This window comes from Zalophus californianus, chromosome 9 (assembly GCF_009762305.2).
Source record: "Zalophus californianus isolate mZalCal1 chromosome 9, mZalCal1.pri.v2, whole genome shotgun sequence".
NCBI classification, from domain to species: Eukaryota; Metazoa; Chordata; class Mammalia; order Carnivora; family Otariidae; genus Zalophus; species Zalophus californianus.
This window is the reverse complement of record NC_045603.1, coordinates 79,695,613-79,712,197: the sequence shown is the minus strand read 5'-3', so window position 1 is coordinate 79,712,197 and position 16,585 is coordinate 79,695,613. Positions and strand designations below refer to the sequence as shown.

Below are 16,585 nucleotides of genomic sequence, written 5' to 3'. Positions count from 1 at the left end.
CCACCTGTTCTGTCTATTGGCTACTGGGATCAAAACTGGTTCAAATGAATTTGTGAAGGTTGTTCACAATTTCTGTAATTCTCACTAATTTGCTGGTAAGTATATCTTAGAAACTGTTCAGATAATCTGTATGTTTATCCCCCATTAAACAAGCCTTGAATCAAAACTCTACCCAGAATGTTTAAAAGCCCTGGAAGAGATTAAAGCTATCAACTAGGGATGCCTGAGTGGCTCAGATGGTTAGGCGTCTGCCTTTGGCTCAGGTCATGATCCCAGGGTCCTGGGATCAAGCCCCGCATCAGGCTCCCTGCTCAGTGGGGAACCTGCTTCTCCCTCTGCCTCTGCCTCTCTCTCTCTCTCTCTCTGACTCTCATGAATAAATAAAAACATTAAAAAAAATCTTTAAATAAATAAATAAAGCTATCAACTAGTTAAGTCTTGGTGTCAAGCTTTTCTTAACCTTCCCTTAACCTATCACACAGGGGTGAAAATAAATCACAACTCAGAAATACTCGGAGAACCAAAAATTTCAGTGTTTTAAGAGACAGTAAGGAAAGAGAACCACAGAAATTAAAACACATTATTAAACAACTGATAACTTAAGGTAAATAGGGGTATTGAAAGTAGATATCACTGCAAGTATATTTTAAGGGATTTTTCTTCACACGTTTCACTGTTTATCAAATTTCTATAATGATGGTGAGATGCTCTTATCAGAAACTGCACAATTTGGAAAAAAACCTCCATTATTGATAGCACTCAAAACACAGATTCTACCTCAAGTCTTCATCTCAAATTTATAAAAATAAGAACATACTCTAGACAAAATGATGACACTCTCTCAACACTTTCATCATTAGTTTTCTTTTTCCCTTAAAATGGTAATATTTTTCCAGATAATATAACTTTATTATAGAAAGGTAAGAAATGTAGAGAAAATCAATACCTACAGCAAATATACTGTGCAGAAACAATCACTATATACATACGTATCAGGCAGTAAAACCTATTTGAGAAGGTTTTTGCTGTGACAGTGTAACAGATCACCTTTGATCCTAAATGGTTAAACTACCCAAGAAGTCTTGTTCTCATTAAGAAAATCAGAAATGAAAACAAGCAGTCCATATGAAAATATATAATGATCAGGACCAAAACATTAAGTTACAGTCTCTGCTTCTGAATTCAAGAAAAACACCTGGCTACAACTTTCATTTATTACTTCCTGGATTTCCAGAAGTTATGAGAAAGATGACACCTCACTAATCCTCTTTCTCCAAATGCCTGTAGCAGGAACCTGGCAGATGCAAGATAATAAGAGACACGGTATTCATGATTTAAAAACCTGATCACCTGACAAAATAAGTAGGCGTATTAAAAGCAGGTGCCTCTGGGGGTGTATTTTAAATGATTTTTTCCCTTTTCTTCGTACATTTATTTTTCAAATTTTCTATAGCACTCATAAGGTTTCCTTATTAGAAGGAAATTCTAGTACAGTGGTTATCCTTCCTGGCTGTACATTACAATCATCTGGAGGTGCTTTTTAAAAACTATTGCTGCCTGGGCCCCTAGCCAGACTGCTTAAATAAAAATCCAAGGGGTTAGGGTACAAGTGTCAGTTAAAAAACATTAATTGAAATAACATACATACAGAGAAGTGCATTAAGTTTACACTGTAGGTAAAGAAAGAGCATTCTACAATCTTAGAGGTCTTATGGTCCCTTCTAATCACTAAACCTTCCCTCCCGCCCAGAAATACCACAATCCTAACTTCAAACACCATAGATGGGCTTTGCCTATTTCTGAAATTTAATTAAGTAGAATCATAAAGGACGAATTCTTTTGTATCTAGCTTTTTAAAAATCAATACCATACCTGTGAAATTCATCCAAGCTACTGTAAGTAACCATGACTTACTCATTTTCATTGTTGTATACTTCATAAAAGGAATATACCACAATTTACTTATCTATTCTTCTGTTAATCAACATTTGGATTACTTCTAATTTGAAGTTATTATGAATAACTCCAAACATTTTTTTTGTACATGTCTTTTCGTGCACATATGTACACATTTCTATTGGGTAGAACCTAAGAATAGAATTATCAGGTAATAGGGTAACTTATGTTCTGCTTTAGTAGATACTGCCAAACATTTATCCCACATGATTTTGCCAATTTACACCCCTATCAACTTGTGGAAAAGTATTCTGGTTGCCCAACTGTCTCAGCAACACTTGGTATCACCAGTGTCTCTGTTTGGTACATAGTAGTATCTCACTGTGATTTCAATTTGCATTTCCCTAATTATTAAAGATGTTAAGAACATCTTGTTTTGTTTATAACCATTTGGATACTTTCTTTGTAAAAGGGTCTGTATTCAAGACTTTTGCCCACTTTAAAAATAGGCTGTCCTGACTGAATTTTAGTTCTTTATACATCATTAATAGGAGCATTCTGTCAGTATATCTTCTTCCATTCTTGTAGCTCATCTTTTCACTCTTGTTACCTTTAGATTAAAAGAAGTTTTAATTTTGAGGTGCCTGGGTGGCTCAGTCGTTAAGCGTCTGCCTCCGGCTCAGGTCATGATCCAAGGGTCCTGGGGTCGAGCCCCACATCAGGCTCCCTACTCAGCGGGAAGCCTGCTTCTCCCTCTCCCACTCCCCCTGCTTGTGTTCCCTCTCTCGCTGTGTCTCTGTCAAATAAATAAAGAAAATCTTTTAAAAAAAAGTTTTAATTTTAATGTCCAATTTCTTGAGTTTTTCTTTTATGCTTAGTCCTTTCTATGTCATTCTAATCCAATCTTTGCCAACATATTCTAAGATTATGAAGACACCTTCCCCATGTTAACTTCTAGATCTTTGTTTTACCTTTGATATTTAAGTCTAAAATCAATCTAAAGTTGATTTTTATATATGGTGTGAGGCAGGTGGTCAAGGTGGATGTTTCCATATGCATATCGATTTGACATAATACCCTTTATTGAAAATACCACCATTTCCTTACTACTCTGCAATTTCAGTTTTCATATAAGTGAGCACATGTGTTGGTCTGTTTCGGGACTCTTAATTGTATTCCAGTGGTCTATTTGTCTATCCTAACACCAATATTACATTGTCTTCATTTCTGCCCCAAATTTGTTCTTTCTCTTCAAGACCATCTTGACTATTTCGGCCATTTTTCATCTCCATATATATTTTCGAAAGCAGCTTGTCAATTTCCACAAAAATAGCTGCCTGGAATCTGATTGGGATGGCAACGAATGTATTAATTTAGGGAGAAATGCTATCCTTATAACATAAAATTTTCTAATTTATGAATCTGAGATATCCTTCTGCTTATTTGGCTTCTCAGTTTATCTCAAGAATGTTGTGTGACATTTTTCTGTAGAGATCTTTACATATTCATTATAATTACCCCTAAATATCTTTTTTTTAAAGATTTTATTTACTTATTTGACAGAGAGAGAGACACAGCGAGAGAGGGAACACAAGCAGGGGGGAGAGGGAGAGGGAGAAGCAGGCTCCCTGCTGAGCAGGGAGCCCGATGCGGGGCTCGATTCCAGGACTCTGGGATCATGATCTGAGCCGAAGGCAGACTCTCAATGACGGAGCCACGCAGGTGCCCCAACCCCTAAATATTCTATGTTCCTTGATGCTAATGGAAATTCATTTTTCCTTTTAAATTTCAATTTCTAGTTGTCTCTTCAACAATCTGCCTTTTTAAAAAGTTCTCCAGGTGACTCCAATGTTCAGCCAGGTCTAAGAACTCCTAACACAATGTTTGATGAATTAGGAAAAGATAAATATATTTTTTCCTATTCTTAGTCATCTTTAACCTAACTTCTGTGTGCAAATTCTTTGGCAGTATTACCTTGGCAGTCTATTAGCCATTTCACAATTTTTACAGAAGACTGCATATTCATCAAACCAGTTGTGGTTTGACTCTTGGCTATGCAGGGTTTTGTTATATTTAACATCCTGGTGTCTAGTACAGTACCAGTCACATAGTTGGCACAGAGTAAATGTCTGGTGAAGGATGGCTGAATGTTATGACCTCAGGGAAGTAGTTTACTTCCTCTGAGCCTCAGTTTCCCCATGGTGAAATGGAGGTGATGTACTGCATACATCATTTGGCTACCGAAAGTATAAAACAAATAGAAAACAAATTTTAAACTGTCCAATGCTACACAATAAAGTATCATTTCTAACTTCCCTTAGCTTTCCAGCATTTCAGAGGCTCATCTCCTTATTAAAAAAAAAAAAAAAAAAAAGTCAGGCATTCAAAATGGCCCTGCGAATAAACTAGTAGAAAGAAGGGGACTATACATGCCCAGCATGTCCATCACAAACATCAAAATGGGAAAGAGATTTCCAGGGAGCAACAAGGAAAAGTACTAAAAATCAAGATTTTAACAGTATAGTCTGGCAGAAAATGCATTTGATTTCTACTCATAAAAAGACACAGCAAAAGGAGACATGTATCCAAAATGTATCCTGAAGAAGTTAACAGGAACTTCTCTAAGCCATCTGGAAAAGGATTCACTTTATGAGGCATAATTAGATCTTATGACTTTGTGAGTGGGAAGGAAAAAGACAGCACACCAAATGATATTGCAGACAAATGGCTAAGATGGAGACAGAGCACTTAGGCTGTGGCTCTCTTCTAAAAAACAATGGTTCTGCTTTTTCTGCCAAAGATATTTTTTGCCATCTGACCCATAGCCAGGCACTCTCTTCTATTTTTCATACCCTTCCTCCATTCCTACCCAGAGTCATTTTTCTTTCCAATAATTTCTTTCTAAAAAGAGCTGCCCAATCCTAATCTTTTCCTTTTCTTTCCCAATCAGATCCTAAACTCGAACCTTAAAATTATCCAACTCTTTTTTTTTTTTTACTAAAATTTACCTGTTTGTGCTCTGACACAACCAAATTCTAGATCTGTGAAAGCTTAGTCTTTATAATTCTCTTCAGATGAACTATTTAAAAAAACAGTTCGGATACTTAAGTTGGTCGGCATTCAACTGCCTCTCCCCATGTTTCATTTATATGTTATAAATTTTCATTAGCCCTAAAAACTGAAACACAGAAATGTACACACTACCTTTCACATACTTTTAAAAGAGATCACTTGCAACGAACTACACAAATGGCCTGCTACCTTAAATTCAGCACCAGCAATAACACAAATACTAGAAGGCCCACATGACATTCTGCTCAACTCCAATTACTATTGTAATTCCATGTAAATTACTAGATATGAATGTAAAACAAGAATGAAGATAATATTAAATAAAAAGTGCAGAACTAGAAAAGATGTGGATCACAGCCCTCCTGACTCAGAAACCTTGATCAACTACAAAGCCAATCTTTCAAATTCTTCACCTGTTAAAATGGAGATAGTGGGGCATCTGGATGGCTCAGTCAGTTGAGTGCCTGACTCTTGGTTTCTGCTCAGGTCATGATCTCAGGGTGGGGTGGGGGGGGTAATTCAGCCCCACATCAGGCTCCTTGAACAGCGGGGAGGGGAGTCTGCTTGGGATTCTCTCCTTCTCTCCCTGCCCCTCCCCCCCTTGCACTTGCTCGCTCTAAAATAAATAAATTTTTAAAAAATAAAATAAAATGGAGATAGCATCACCACTACCTCTCTCATAAGGCTATTTTGAGGAATGACAATTCATAGAATTAAGTGTAAAGCACCATACTAAGTAAAATATTCTTACTGGAGGGCAGCTTTGTTGAAGTGGAAAGACCATGAAAATTAAAATTGCAGCAAAACACACCTGGGCTCAAATATCGCCTGTGCCCCTATTAACTGTTCACCTGTGTAATGAACATCATCCAGGGCCCCAGCTTCATCCTCTGCCAAGTGAGGAAGGTAACTATCTCATAGGGTTGTGAGGATTAAATAACAATGCCATGGAAAGCACCTGGCACTTACTGCACACAGTGAAATGTCAGCATCCTATTATTAACAAGGCTATTTTTTCAGCAAAAATATAACTGCTCTTTTCAGCTTTGGCCTTAACTCCTGTGCAATGATTCTATGATTCAGTTTGCACAAGAGCTTTTCTAAGATGAGCAATTAGGAACACAACCACATTATTCAGAAAACACATTGGTTCAGAACTGCAACTGGTCTTTTTTTTTTAAGATTTTATTTATTCATTTGAGACACAGAGATACAGAGAGAGAGCATGAGCAGGGGAAGAAGGAGAAGCAGGCTTCCCGCTGAGCAGGGAGCCCAATGCGGGGCTCGATTCCACAACCCTGGGACCATGACCTGAGCCAAAGGCAGACGCTTAACCATCTGAGCCACCCAGCGCCCCATGCAACTGGTCTCTTAAGCTCAAAATAAAACTAAGAATGTGATTAACCTCAGGGAAAAGCGCATGATTATCATCAGCCTAGCACAATCAGTGCTTTTTTATGGTTTATATTAACAAACCAGGAGCTATCGCTAAAACGCATTCACCGAGCACATGATCTATCCAAAGTCCCATTCTGGGTTCACTTTTCCTTTCAAACCACATAGAGCATAACCAATTTGAAAAGCATCTAGATTTTGGAGTGTAAAAAAACCGCAGCAGCTTGGAGGAACATTATTAATAAAGCCCTTAGTTCTGCACCAAGCCTCACTGTCGAGTGTCAGATATACCACTGGAGAGCAAAGAGGTGTTTTAATGCGTTAAATTCAACCTGCAAACACATGGCTGCTCCCTAGGGAGATAAAAACGTGTCTGAACAGGAGAGTTAGTTAACCCTTCCTATTTCCTCGGCTTAAATTAGGAGGTTGACGGTGAGGCCTCCTTGGCAATGGGAGCTTCCTTCAGCAGGAAAGGACCCTGATCCACTCCTGCCGGTTCTGAACTCACCACCTGCCCTGCGGCATGCACAGATCCCGAGGTGGACTGCGACCCTGCAAGAAATGCAAAACCAACTTGAGGTTGCAGAAGTGAGGCGCCCCTGACCTTACCCTCGCTGGAATTCCCGACGGTTTCGGCTCCACCGGCCACGCGGGGTTCGGACGCCAGCACCGCCAGAACCAGCAGCCGAAGGAGCCCCATGGCTGCCCGGGCCGGGCCCCGTAGCCTCGCCCGCACTACCCCGGGGCGCTCGCGCCGGGTCCCATCACTTGCGAGGCGCACACGCCGCACACCTGCCTGCCCCACAGGGCGGGCGTCCAATGCCAGCCGCACGCCTGAGCCCCACGGAGAGGTTTCCTGTTCCGGCAAAAACCCCGCAACCCCACACCGCGCCTCTCCCCGCCCCCTTTACGTCACCGCCGCGGGTCCCCCTCCGCCACGAGCGAAGGCGGAGGGGGGCGGTTCCAGCCGGCGTGCACCTCCTCCCCGCGCCCGGCGAGTTTGCTGGGCGCTGCGCTCCCTCGAGTCCCTGCGGCACTGCGCGCGTGGGTGGGGGTCGAGGAGACCCCGGAAAGTTCTGTGGTGTAACCTGTACTTCCCACTTTTGTATCTTTCCCACTTACGAAAACCGCCGTTAGAGTAGATAATAACTTTCTGTTGCGGCCTAACGTCTCCAGGCTCTTGTTCCTGGGCTTAACTGCCCTTTGCAAGAAGGAAAAGTACGAACCCGGTACTCAAAACCCACGAACAATGGGTTTGTTTCCCTTAGCTGCTCAGGCCGATGTTCGTACGAAAGTGCGGTGCGAGTTATATTTCTGTAGTAGTGAGCTCCACATATTAAAATAGTTTCATTTTCTCAAAGCGAAATATCCTAGAAGACTCCAGACCTTAACCCAAGTTCCTCTCTCAAATTTTATACCTGAGGGCTGTTTAAAGGACAGCAGTCCACGTGACAGGTGGCTCGTGAGCTAATTGTGGAATTAGGTATTATAGACTCGGTAATTTGGGGGCAGATTGCTCTGGTTTCTTTTGCCTGCTCTTTAAACTTTTCATTTAGATATTTTGATGAGCAACTATCTTGAAAAATACATTTTGGGTCATTCCACTACTAAACTACAAACCTATAGCAATCACCCTAGTCTAAACAGGCACAACTCTTTTCCTGTTTTCCCTCTGCCTGGTCCAAAGGTTCACACCTCTGGTAGCACTGTCTATCCCTAATGGTGCTTGTTCACAGTCCCACATGTCCTCATTCCTGTAACTCTAAACAGATGAAATCCCGGGATGATGATAAGAGTGGTTATAATACGGGTAGCATTTGAATCATTGGATAGATTTAATAAACTGATAACTGATTAACTGCACCCTATTGGGGAGGAGGGTTAGAACTCTATCTCACCCTAGGCAAATGAAATCCCGAAGTATTCATTAAAACCATAAGAGAGAAGAAATACATGTTTCTTATTTTTTTAAGACTTTGAGAGACAGAGTAAGCACGAGTCGGGGGAGGGGCAGAGGGAGAGGGAGAAGTAGACTCCCAGATGAGCTGGGAGCCAGAGGCGGGGTTGATCCCAGGGTGGCAAGATAGGACCTGAACAGAAGTCAGATGCTTAATAACCGACTGAGGCACCCAGGTGACCTGAAATAAATGCTTAAAAAACAAACACACACACACAAACAAAGAAACAAAACTTGATCTCAAAATGGAAGGAAGCTCCTTTTAAAACTTTTAAAACAGTTCATTTAAGCAAAAATGTATTTGAATCTGGAAGCGACAAGCAGGAAGTGGTTAGAAGCATTCAGGGGAGGAACTTTCTAAGCAAAAAAAAACAAAGGAGGAAATCGTAAAGGAAAAGATTGATAGATTTGGCTTCTTAAAAATTTAAATTGTATGAAAGTCAAAAAACACCAACAGCAGTATGAAAAGTCGCGGGGCACCTGGGTGGCCCAGGCCCATGAGTGAATGACTATTGGTTTCAGCTCCAGTTGTGATCTCAGGGTGGTGGGATCCACCCGGCTGAGGGCTCCGCACTCAGTGCAGAATCTGCTTAAGATTCTCTCTCCCTCTCCCTCTGCGCCTCCTGCCCATGCTCTCTCTAAAATAAATAAATAAATCTTTAAAAAAATAAAAGCCAAGTTAATGACAAAAAAAATACAAATGGCCAATAAATGAAAAACATTCAAACTCACTAGTAACAAAAACAACAAAAATCAAATTCAGACACTGAGGGGGTGTCTGGGTGGCTCAGTCGGTTAAGGTTCCAGCTCTTCATTTCAGCTCAAATCATGATCTTGGGGTCGTGAGATCAAGCCGTGTCTCAGGTTTGGCACTCAGGGTGGAGTCTGCTTGAGATTCTCTCTCCCTCTGCCTCTGTCCCTCCCCCGACTTGTGCATGTGCACTCTCTCTCTCAAAATAAAGGTGTTTAAAACAACAACAACAAAATTTTAAGGTTCTATTTATTTATTTGACAGAGAGCAAGAGTGAGAGCACAAGCAGGGTGAGTGGCAGGCAGAGGGAGAGGGAGAAGCAGGCTCCCCGCTGAGCAGAGAGCCCAACACAGGCTTCATCCCAGGACCCCGGGATCATGACCTGAGCTGAAGGCAGACGCTTAACTGACTGAGCCACCCAGGCGCCCCCAAAACAAAAATCTTTAAATAAAAGAAGACCTAAGACATAAATATTTTAGAAGAATATCCAGTGTGGGTACAAGAGCTGAGAAGTAGACATTCTAAGATAGGACCAGTGGGAGTGAGGTTGACACAACTTTTTATAGCGTAGTCTGCATCAAAAACCTTTAAAATATTCATACCTTTGGTATGATAATTCCACTTTGAGATTTAAGTATGTATATATGTACACGCATTAGATATCTGTATAAAATTAGTGTACAAAACTATCAAGATATTAGAGATTTTATTTATTTATTGCTTATTTGACAGAGGGAGCACAGGTGGTGTGAGGAGCACAGGGAAGCCGACAAGCAGACTCCACACTGAGCACAGAGCCCCCCCGTGGGGCCCGATCCCACACTCCTGAGACCACGACCTGAGCCAGAATCAAGAGTAGGACACCTAACTGACTGAGCCACACAGGCGCCCCTTCAACAAGGTGTTAGAGCAACAAAACCCAATCTAAATGCCCAACAATAAGGAATTGACTAAATAACCCGTGACGCATCTATATAATAGAATACTGTGTAGCACTTCAAAAATCATGTTTGGGAAGGCAACTGATTGTGTTTATAAAAAGGCAAGTTACAAAGCAAAAATATATGTAGTATGAGCTTGATCTTGTTGCCATTTTATTCATGTTTATATACATAGAGAAGTTGAAAAAATATCAAAATGTTTAAAATAGTTATCTCTGGGTGATTGGGTTAAGAATGATCATTTTTTAATTTTTTAAATTTGTAATAATTAATTTCAATGGGGGGGCTTGAACTCACGACCCTGAGATCAAGACCTGAGCTGAGATCAAGAGTCAGATCCTTACCCGACTGAGCCACCCAGGTGCCCCAGCAATGATTTTTGTTCCACATTTCTGCACTTTGTAAAAATTCAACATTGAATATGTATTGCTTTTGAATAAAACATTAATTTTTAAAAGATGTATAATTTTAAAGATTTTCTTATAAAAGCATTCAGGATAACAGTCCACCTTCCTGAGTATGACACAATGGTTTTCATGATGTAGCCCCTGTCCACCTCTCCAGGTTCATGCTGCAACTAAACTCAATTCGTCTATGCTGACCACATTGAATTAATTTCAGTTTCCTGAACTCACCCTACTGTCTCTCCTCCATACCTTTGTATCGCTGTTCCCTTAGCTGCAGAGGACAGCTGATGACAGATGAGTCAGCAGTCAGAAGAGGGCTTTAGTACTTTGGCTCTGAAATACTGTGACAGCTTGGGAAGAACATTGGCTGAGGTTCCCTGCTCATGTCAGAGTTCCACTGGCAACCTGTGAAGCAAATGGGCTCAGCAGCTTTGCAGATGAGTTTGTCATTCCTATGAATTGAAAGGAAATGCAGGGGCACCTGGGTGGCTCAGTCTGTTCAGCGTCTGCCTTCAGCTCAGGTCATGATCCCAGGGTCCTGGGATCCAGCCCCCACATTGGGCTACCTGCTCATCAGGGAGTCTGCTTCTCCCTCTGCCTCTGTCACACCCCCTGCTTGTGCTCACTCACGGTCTTTCTCAAATAAATAAATAAATTCTAGAAAGAAAGAAAGAAAAAGAAAGAAAGAGAGAAAGAGAGAGAGAGAGAGAAAGAGAGAAAGAGAGAAAGAAAGAAAGAGAGAAAGAAAGAGAGAAAAAGAGAGAGAAAGAAAGAAAGAGAGAGAGAGAGAAAGAAAGAAAGAGAGAGAGAAAGAAAGAAAGAAAGAGAGAGAAAGAAAGAAAGAAAGAGAGAGAGAAAGAAAGAAAGAAAGAAAAAAGAAAGAAAGAGAGAGAAAGAGAAAGAGAGAGAGAAAGAAAGAAGAAAGAAGGAAGGAAGGAAAGAAAGAAAGAAGGAAAGAAGAAAGAAAAGAAAGGAAGGAAATGCAAAAACTGAGAAGATCCCAAACCGAAGATATAGATAACTAGAGCCTTAAAGTCTGCCTAAAATTTAGAAAAGGAAGGAAGACAAGCAACCTATCCTAGATATTTTATAAAGCCCAAGACCTTGGGTAGAGATGAGGACAGGGCTCTAGGGGAAAGGCAAGAAAGGCACTCTGTGAAATTTGCCCATTTATCCTATCCCACTCTAATCTCACCTTTGCTCTGTATTTTTTTTAACTCTTTTGTTCCTGTGGGTTACATTATTTTGACTGTGTTTACTAAATTAAATCCAAAAAATGTTTACTTAGTAATTATTATATGAAAATCATTATGATAGAAAATGTATTCATTTGGTCCACAAATATGCATTCATTGGCTTCTATGTGCCAGACTAAATGCTAGGTGCTAGGTATTGGAAATACGGAGAAAATTAAAATGTTTTTTGCCCACAAGCAGCTCATGGTAGTGAGGGAATTAGTCATGTATGAATAATTACATCTCAATATGCTAAGTGCAGTAACAAAAGTGTAAGGAACAATTGTGGTGAAGATTGGGAGCAATTTTTTTTAAAGCTTTTTTTTTTTAAAAAGATTTTATTTATTTATTGAACAGAGAGAGACACAGCGAGAGAGGGAACACAAGCAGGGGGAGTGGGAGAGGGAGAAGTAGGCTTCCTGCTGAACAGGGAGCCAGATGTGGGGTGCAATGCCAGGACCCTGGGACCATAATCTGAGCCCAAGCCAGAGGTTTAACGACTGAGCCACCCAGGAGCCCCTCATTGTGCTCTAAAGAATATATATATATATAAAAAAACAAATTTGAAAGTCTAGAGAAAATTGTAAAACCCTTTAGAGACATAAAGTTTGTCTTGGCTTACTTAACAGAACAACTCAAGGGCTAAGAACCTCTAACAATCCCAGGTCCCAACCTGTACATAATATTATTGGGACCACTATCTGAAAAATACTTCTTTATGCTTTGTAACACAACATCTACAAATGTAATACACAAGATCTGTTTCCAAATAGAATTCACTAAGTCTCCTACATATGATTAGATGATAGGTGATGTAGACATTAAAAAACCTATACTGTGTATGATTCAATAAGTTGTCCCTCCTTATGCCCCCCCAAAAAAGGGGGAGAAGAAAAAACTAAGCTCTTAGATTCCTCTGGGCAAAAGAATCCACAGAGACTGACAGATTAATTGGAAGAGAGCCCTGAATCTAGATGGAGTCTTCCTAGGTAATCATAAATCTTTCTTTTTTAAAATATGATAAAGTTATGCTGTGTTCTGGAGATACTAACTTCACAACATGGCACCAGAGTCACTGCCTATTAAATCCTATGCCTTAATTGAGTAGCTAAGATAGCCTTCTTCCCTCAGAGCAATCACAGGCCCTCGGTTAAAGCATTTTCCAAACGTACACTAGGTCTTTTTTTTTTTTTTGAGATTTTATTTATTTTTTGACAGAGAGAGACAGCGAGAGAGGGAACACAAGCAGGCGGAGAGGGAGAAGCAGGCTTCCCATTGAGCAAGGAGCCCGATGCAGGGGCTCCATCCCAGGACCCCAGGACCATGACCTGAGCCGAAGGCAGACGCTTACGACTGAGCCACCCAGGCGCCCCAGATTGGGAGCAATTAACTTATAGTAGGGTTTCAGGAAGGGTTTTATTAAAAAAAAAGAAATGTTTAAAATAAGGTGAGGGGATGGTCAACAAGGGAACAAAGGGAGTCTAGTATAGCAAATGCTTATTTATAGTATTTCAGCCCAGTGCTTGGAATGTTTTAGATGTTTAATAAATTGTGACTGAGTAGGCAATAAAAGTAGTTAAGAGTCTAGAATGCGGGGGCGCCTGGGTGGCTCAGTTGGTTGAGCAACTGCCTTCGGCTCGGGTCATGATCCTGGAGTCCTGGGATCGAGTCCCACATCGGGCTCCCGGCTCAGCGGGGAGCCTGCTTCTCCCTCTGACCCTCTCCCCTCTCATACTGTTTCTCTCTCTCTCTCTCTCAAATAAATAAATAAAATCTTTAAAAAAAAAAGAGTCTGGAATGCTAAGTTGAAAAATTGTTAATGATTTTTTTTTAAATAAGGAGTCACTACAGATTTAAAAAAAAAATCAAAGTACTTACCACAAGATTAGCTATGAGTTGATAATTGAAGCTGGGTGATGAATACGTGAGTGTCCACCTTATTATTCTATTTTTGTATATGTTTGAAACTTTTGATAATATGAAGTGTAGAGGTGCCTAGCTGGCTCAGTTGGACTGAGTGACTCTTGATCTGGGGGTTGTGAGTTCCAGCCCCACATTGGGTGTAGAAATTACTACAAAAATAAGTAAATAAACTTTAAAAAATAAAATGAAGTTTAAAAGAACATACTTACCAAAATTATGTGTTTAAGGGGTATGTAATACTGGGTTTCTGCTCTTCAAACCATATAATCCAGTTGGGGATGCAAGAACAGCAAGTGAAAAAGCATATGAAAAAGTGTCAAAATCATAAAAAGGAAAAGGAGTGGTCCATGTGGACTCCAGGAATTCATAGAATTTACATGAAAAAAGGTAAAACTGTAAAAGAGTAAAGAAATAGCAGCAAAGCAATTATTTGGATAAAGGTAAAGAATGAGGAAAGAGCTAGACAAGTGGTTCCCAAATGGGAGCAATTTTGCCCTGCAGGGGACATTTGGGAATATCTGGAGATATTTTGTATTGTCACCACTGGGAGTTTGCCATTGTCACTTCATGGGTAGAGGACAGTGATGACGCTAAACATTCTATAAGGCACAGGATAGCACTCCAGAAAAAAAAAAAGAAGAAGAAGAATCCAGCCTAAAATGTCAATAGTGCTGCTGCTGAGAAATCCTGAGCTAGACACAAGAAGACTGTTTTTGGCAGGTGGGTTTTTCCCTGAAGTCCTCAGCTTCAGGAGATTCATAAACCCCTTAAAAACGTATGAAAAATGTTGAGCCTGGTCTGGGGAAAGGGTCCATAGCTTTCATCTCATTCTTAAAAGTGTCCATGGCCAGAAGGGTCTTAAGAAGCCCGGGAAAACCAAGGGTTCAGGGACCATGGATGAAAAATCTGATTTCACTCAGAATATTATTGGGAGAGACGGCTGGATCTGTTCTCTGGAGACAGATTATTGTGACCCTTGAAAACCAGGCAGAAATGGCTGTACACCAGCCTGAGGTCTCAGCAGAGCTACTGAAGACCTTTAAGAAGATAATGACAGGACAAAAGCTGTGTCATAACATGATTTGTCTTCAAGTGGCTCCTCTCCGCCAGGTGCCCAAGTTCTCTTCAATCAGGCAAAACAGTATTCTCTTTATGGGCTCTCTCATTCATCCCTCTATATCTAACCGGGCACCAACCCATGCTAACATTTCCTTCAAAACAAACCTTTCTTCTTCTCTTATCAGAGTTAACACCCTAGTCTAGGCCTAACCCATTTCATTCTTGGAACTGCAAAGCCCTTCTCCCAATGAACCCCTGGCTTATTCACCTTTGCAAACCCAGCACCTAACACATTCTTGGTAGTTGGCAAGCACTCAATAAGGTATACTCTCACCTGAGGATGGGAAGAGAGAGTCACAAGATTACCCCATATTATGATTAAAACAAATTAGAGTTATCTCTCATTAATCCCATTATGGGGGGGTGCCTCACCTGGAGAGGTTCCTAATTAGGTCCCAGCAGATATGTAGATTGGGGATTAAGGGGAAGGAGTGGTGAAGCAGAAGTAGAGCTTCCCTGCTAGTGTTGGGGTAAATCTGACAAGCTGAGTTTTCAGTGGATAATTCCCCCACCTTCCCCCAACCCTAGTAGGGTAATCAGGAATAATCACCCAGAGAAGAAGGGTATATGAGATGAGTTTGTCCCAAGTCCACGAACTAGTCATTTGCTGATCCAGGCTCATTTCTTGCCACCCTGTCCCAGGCTTTAACTTTCCTTAGATACCAAGTTTCTTTTCTTTTCTTTCTTTTTTTTTAAAGTAATTTCTACGCCCAACCTGGGGCTCAAACTCAGGACCAGGAGATCAGGCGTCACATGATCCACTCACTGAACCAGGCAGATACAAGTTTCTATTATCTTCCTTCACACCTAAACCCTCAACAGGTCTCAAGGTTAAGTCTAAATTGCACATCCTATCTGTTTAAAAATTGTCCCTTTTTCTACCTACACATAAGGCTCATTTTCCAGGAACCTTCCTTCTCCCAACTACACACTGAACTACTTTCCACGAACCCTCTTCTGTTCTTCACACTGAGTTCTTCGCTGTCAAAGGAACGAGATTCTTATCAGTTACCTACACTCACACCTTACCTCTGAACTCCAAATGGCTCTTCTGCCACTCACCTTTGCCCACAGAAACCTTCCTTTTCTAACCATTCTCTTCTTACACAGTCAATACAGCTCGATTTAGTACTTAATTTTTCGGATGCTCTCCATCCCATGTGTGTCAGCTTCCCCAGCACACCCACATTCAGAATTAAAGCACGCACCCAGTCTCCACTTGGGAGGACCGCCCAAAAGCAACAGAGGAGGCATCCTAACGCAGCCAAGACTGCCTGGTGAATTTTAATTTGGATCTGTTGAAGTTAAAATCGGTATTGCGACCCCCAACTATTCTTGAGTTGCCCGCTGTGTGTTATGTGGTCCACCTGGAAATCCAATGTAACAATGCTTCAAGGCAATGTTTATTTTTTTTTTTTTAAGATTTTATTTATTTGATAGAGAGAGACACAGAGAGAGAGAGGGAACACAAGCAGGGGGAGTGGGAGAGGGAGAAGCAGGCTTCCCGCGGAGCAGGGAGCCCTATGCGGTGCTCGATCCCAGGACTCTGGGATCATGACCTGAGCGAAAGGCAGACGCTTAACGACTGAGCCACCCAGGCGCCCCACAAGACAATGTTTAAACGTGAATATAAGGGAGGGTCGGGAAAATTACTTTTAAAACCGCAGAATCTAACAATCTCTGTAAAATGTTTAACACCCAAAAACCTCGAGAACAGTACGCTGGATCCAAAAAACGAACGGAGTCGGAAAAACCGCTAAGTTACTCAAAATACGCGCAGCAGAGCTCCTTGGCTGGTAGAGCGAACCTAAATAAAGCCTTGGAAAAGTCCCACCCTCCCTCTTCTCGCCAGGCGTGGAGTTCCACTGACTCCACCCCTTCCAAGAACG

At 41.1% G+C, this 16,585-nt stretch overlaps 1 protein-coding gene across 2 annotated transcripts in view; it reads right to left on the bottom strand.

Moving 5' to 3' along the window:
• TM7SF3 (transmembrane 7 superfamily member 3) overlaps positions 1-7,242 on the bottom strand; it is a 35,221-nt gene extending 27,979 nt beyond the window's left edge. For both annotated transcript variants that reach the window (XM_027595206.1, XM_027595207.1), the window contains exon 1: positions 6,973-7,242. In XM_027595206.1, coding sequence (XP_027451007.1) covers positions 6,973-7,063 — 91 coding nt within the window. In that variant the 5' untranslated portion in view covers positions 7,064-7,242. The remainder of the gene's footprint in view (positions 1-6,972) is intronic.
• Between the last annotated feature and the right edge of the window lie 9,343 nt (positions 7,243-16,585).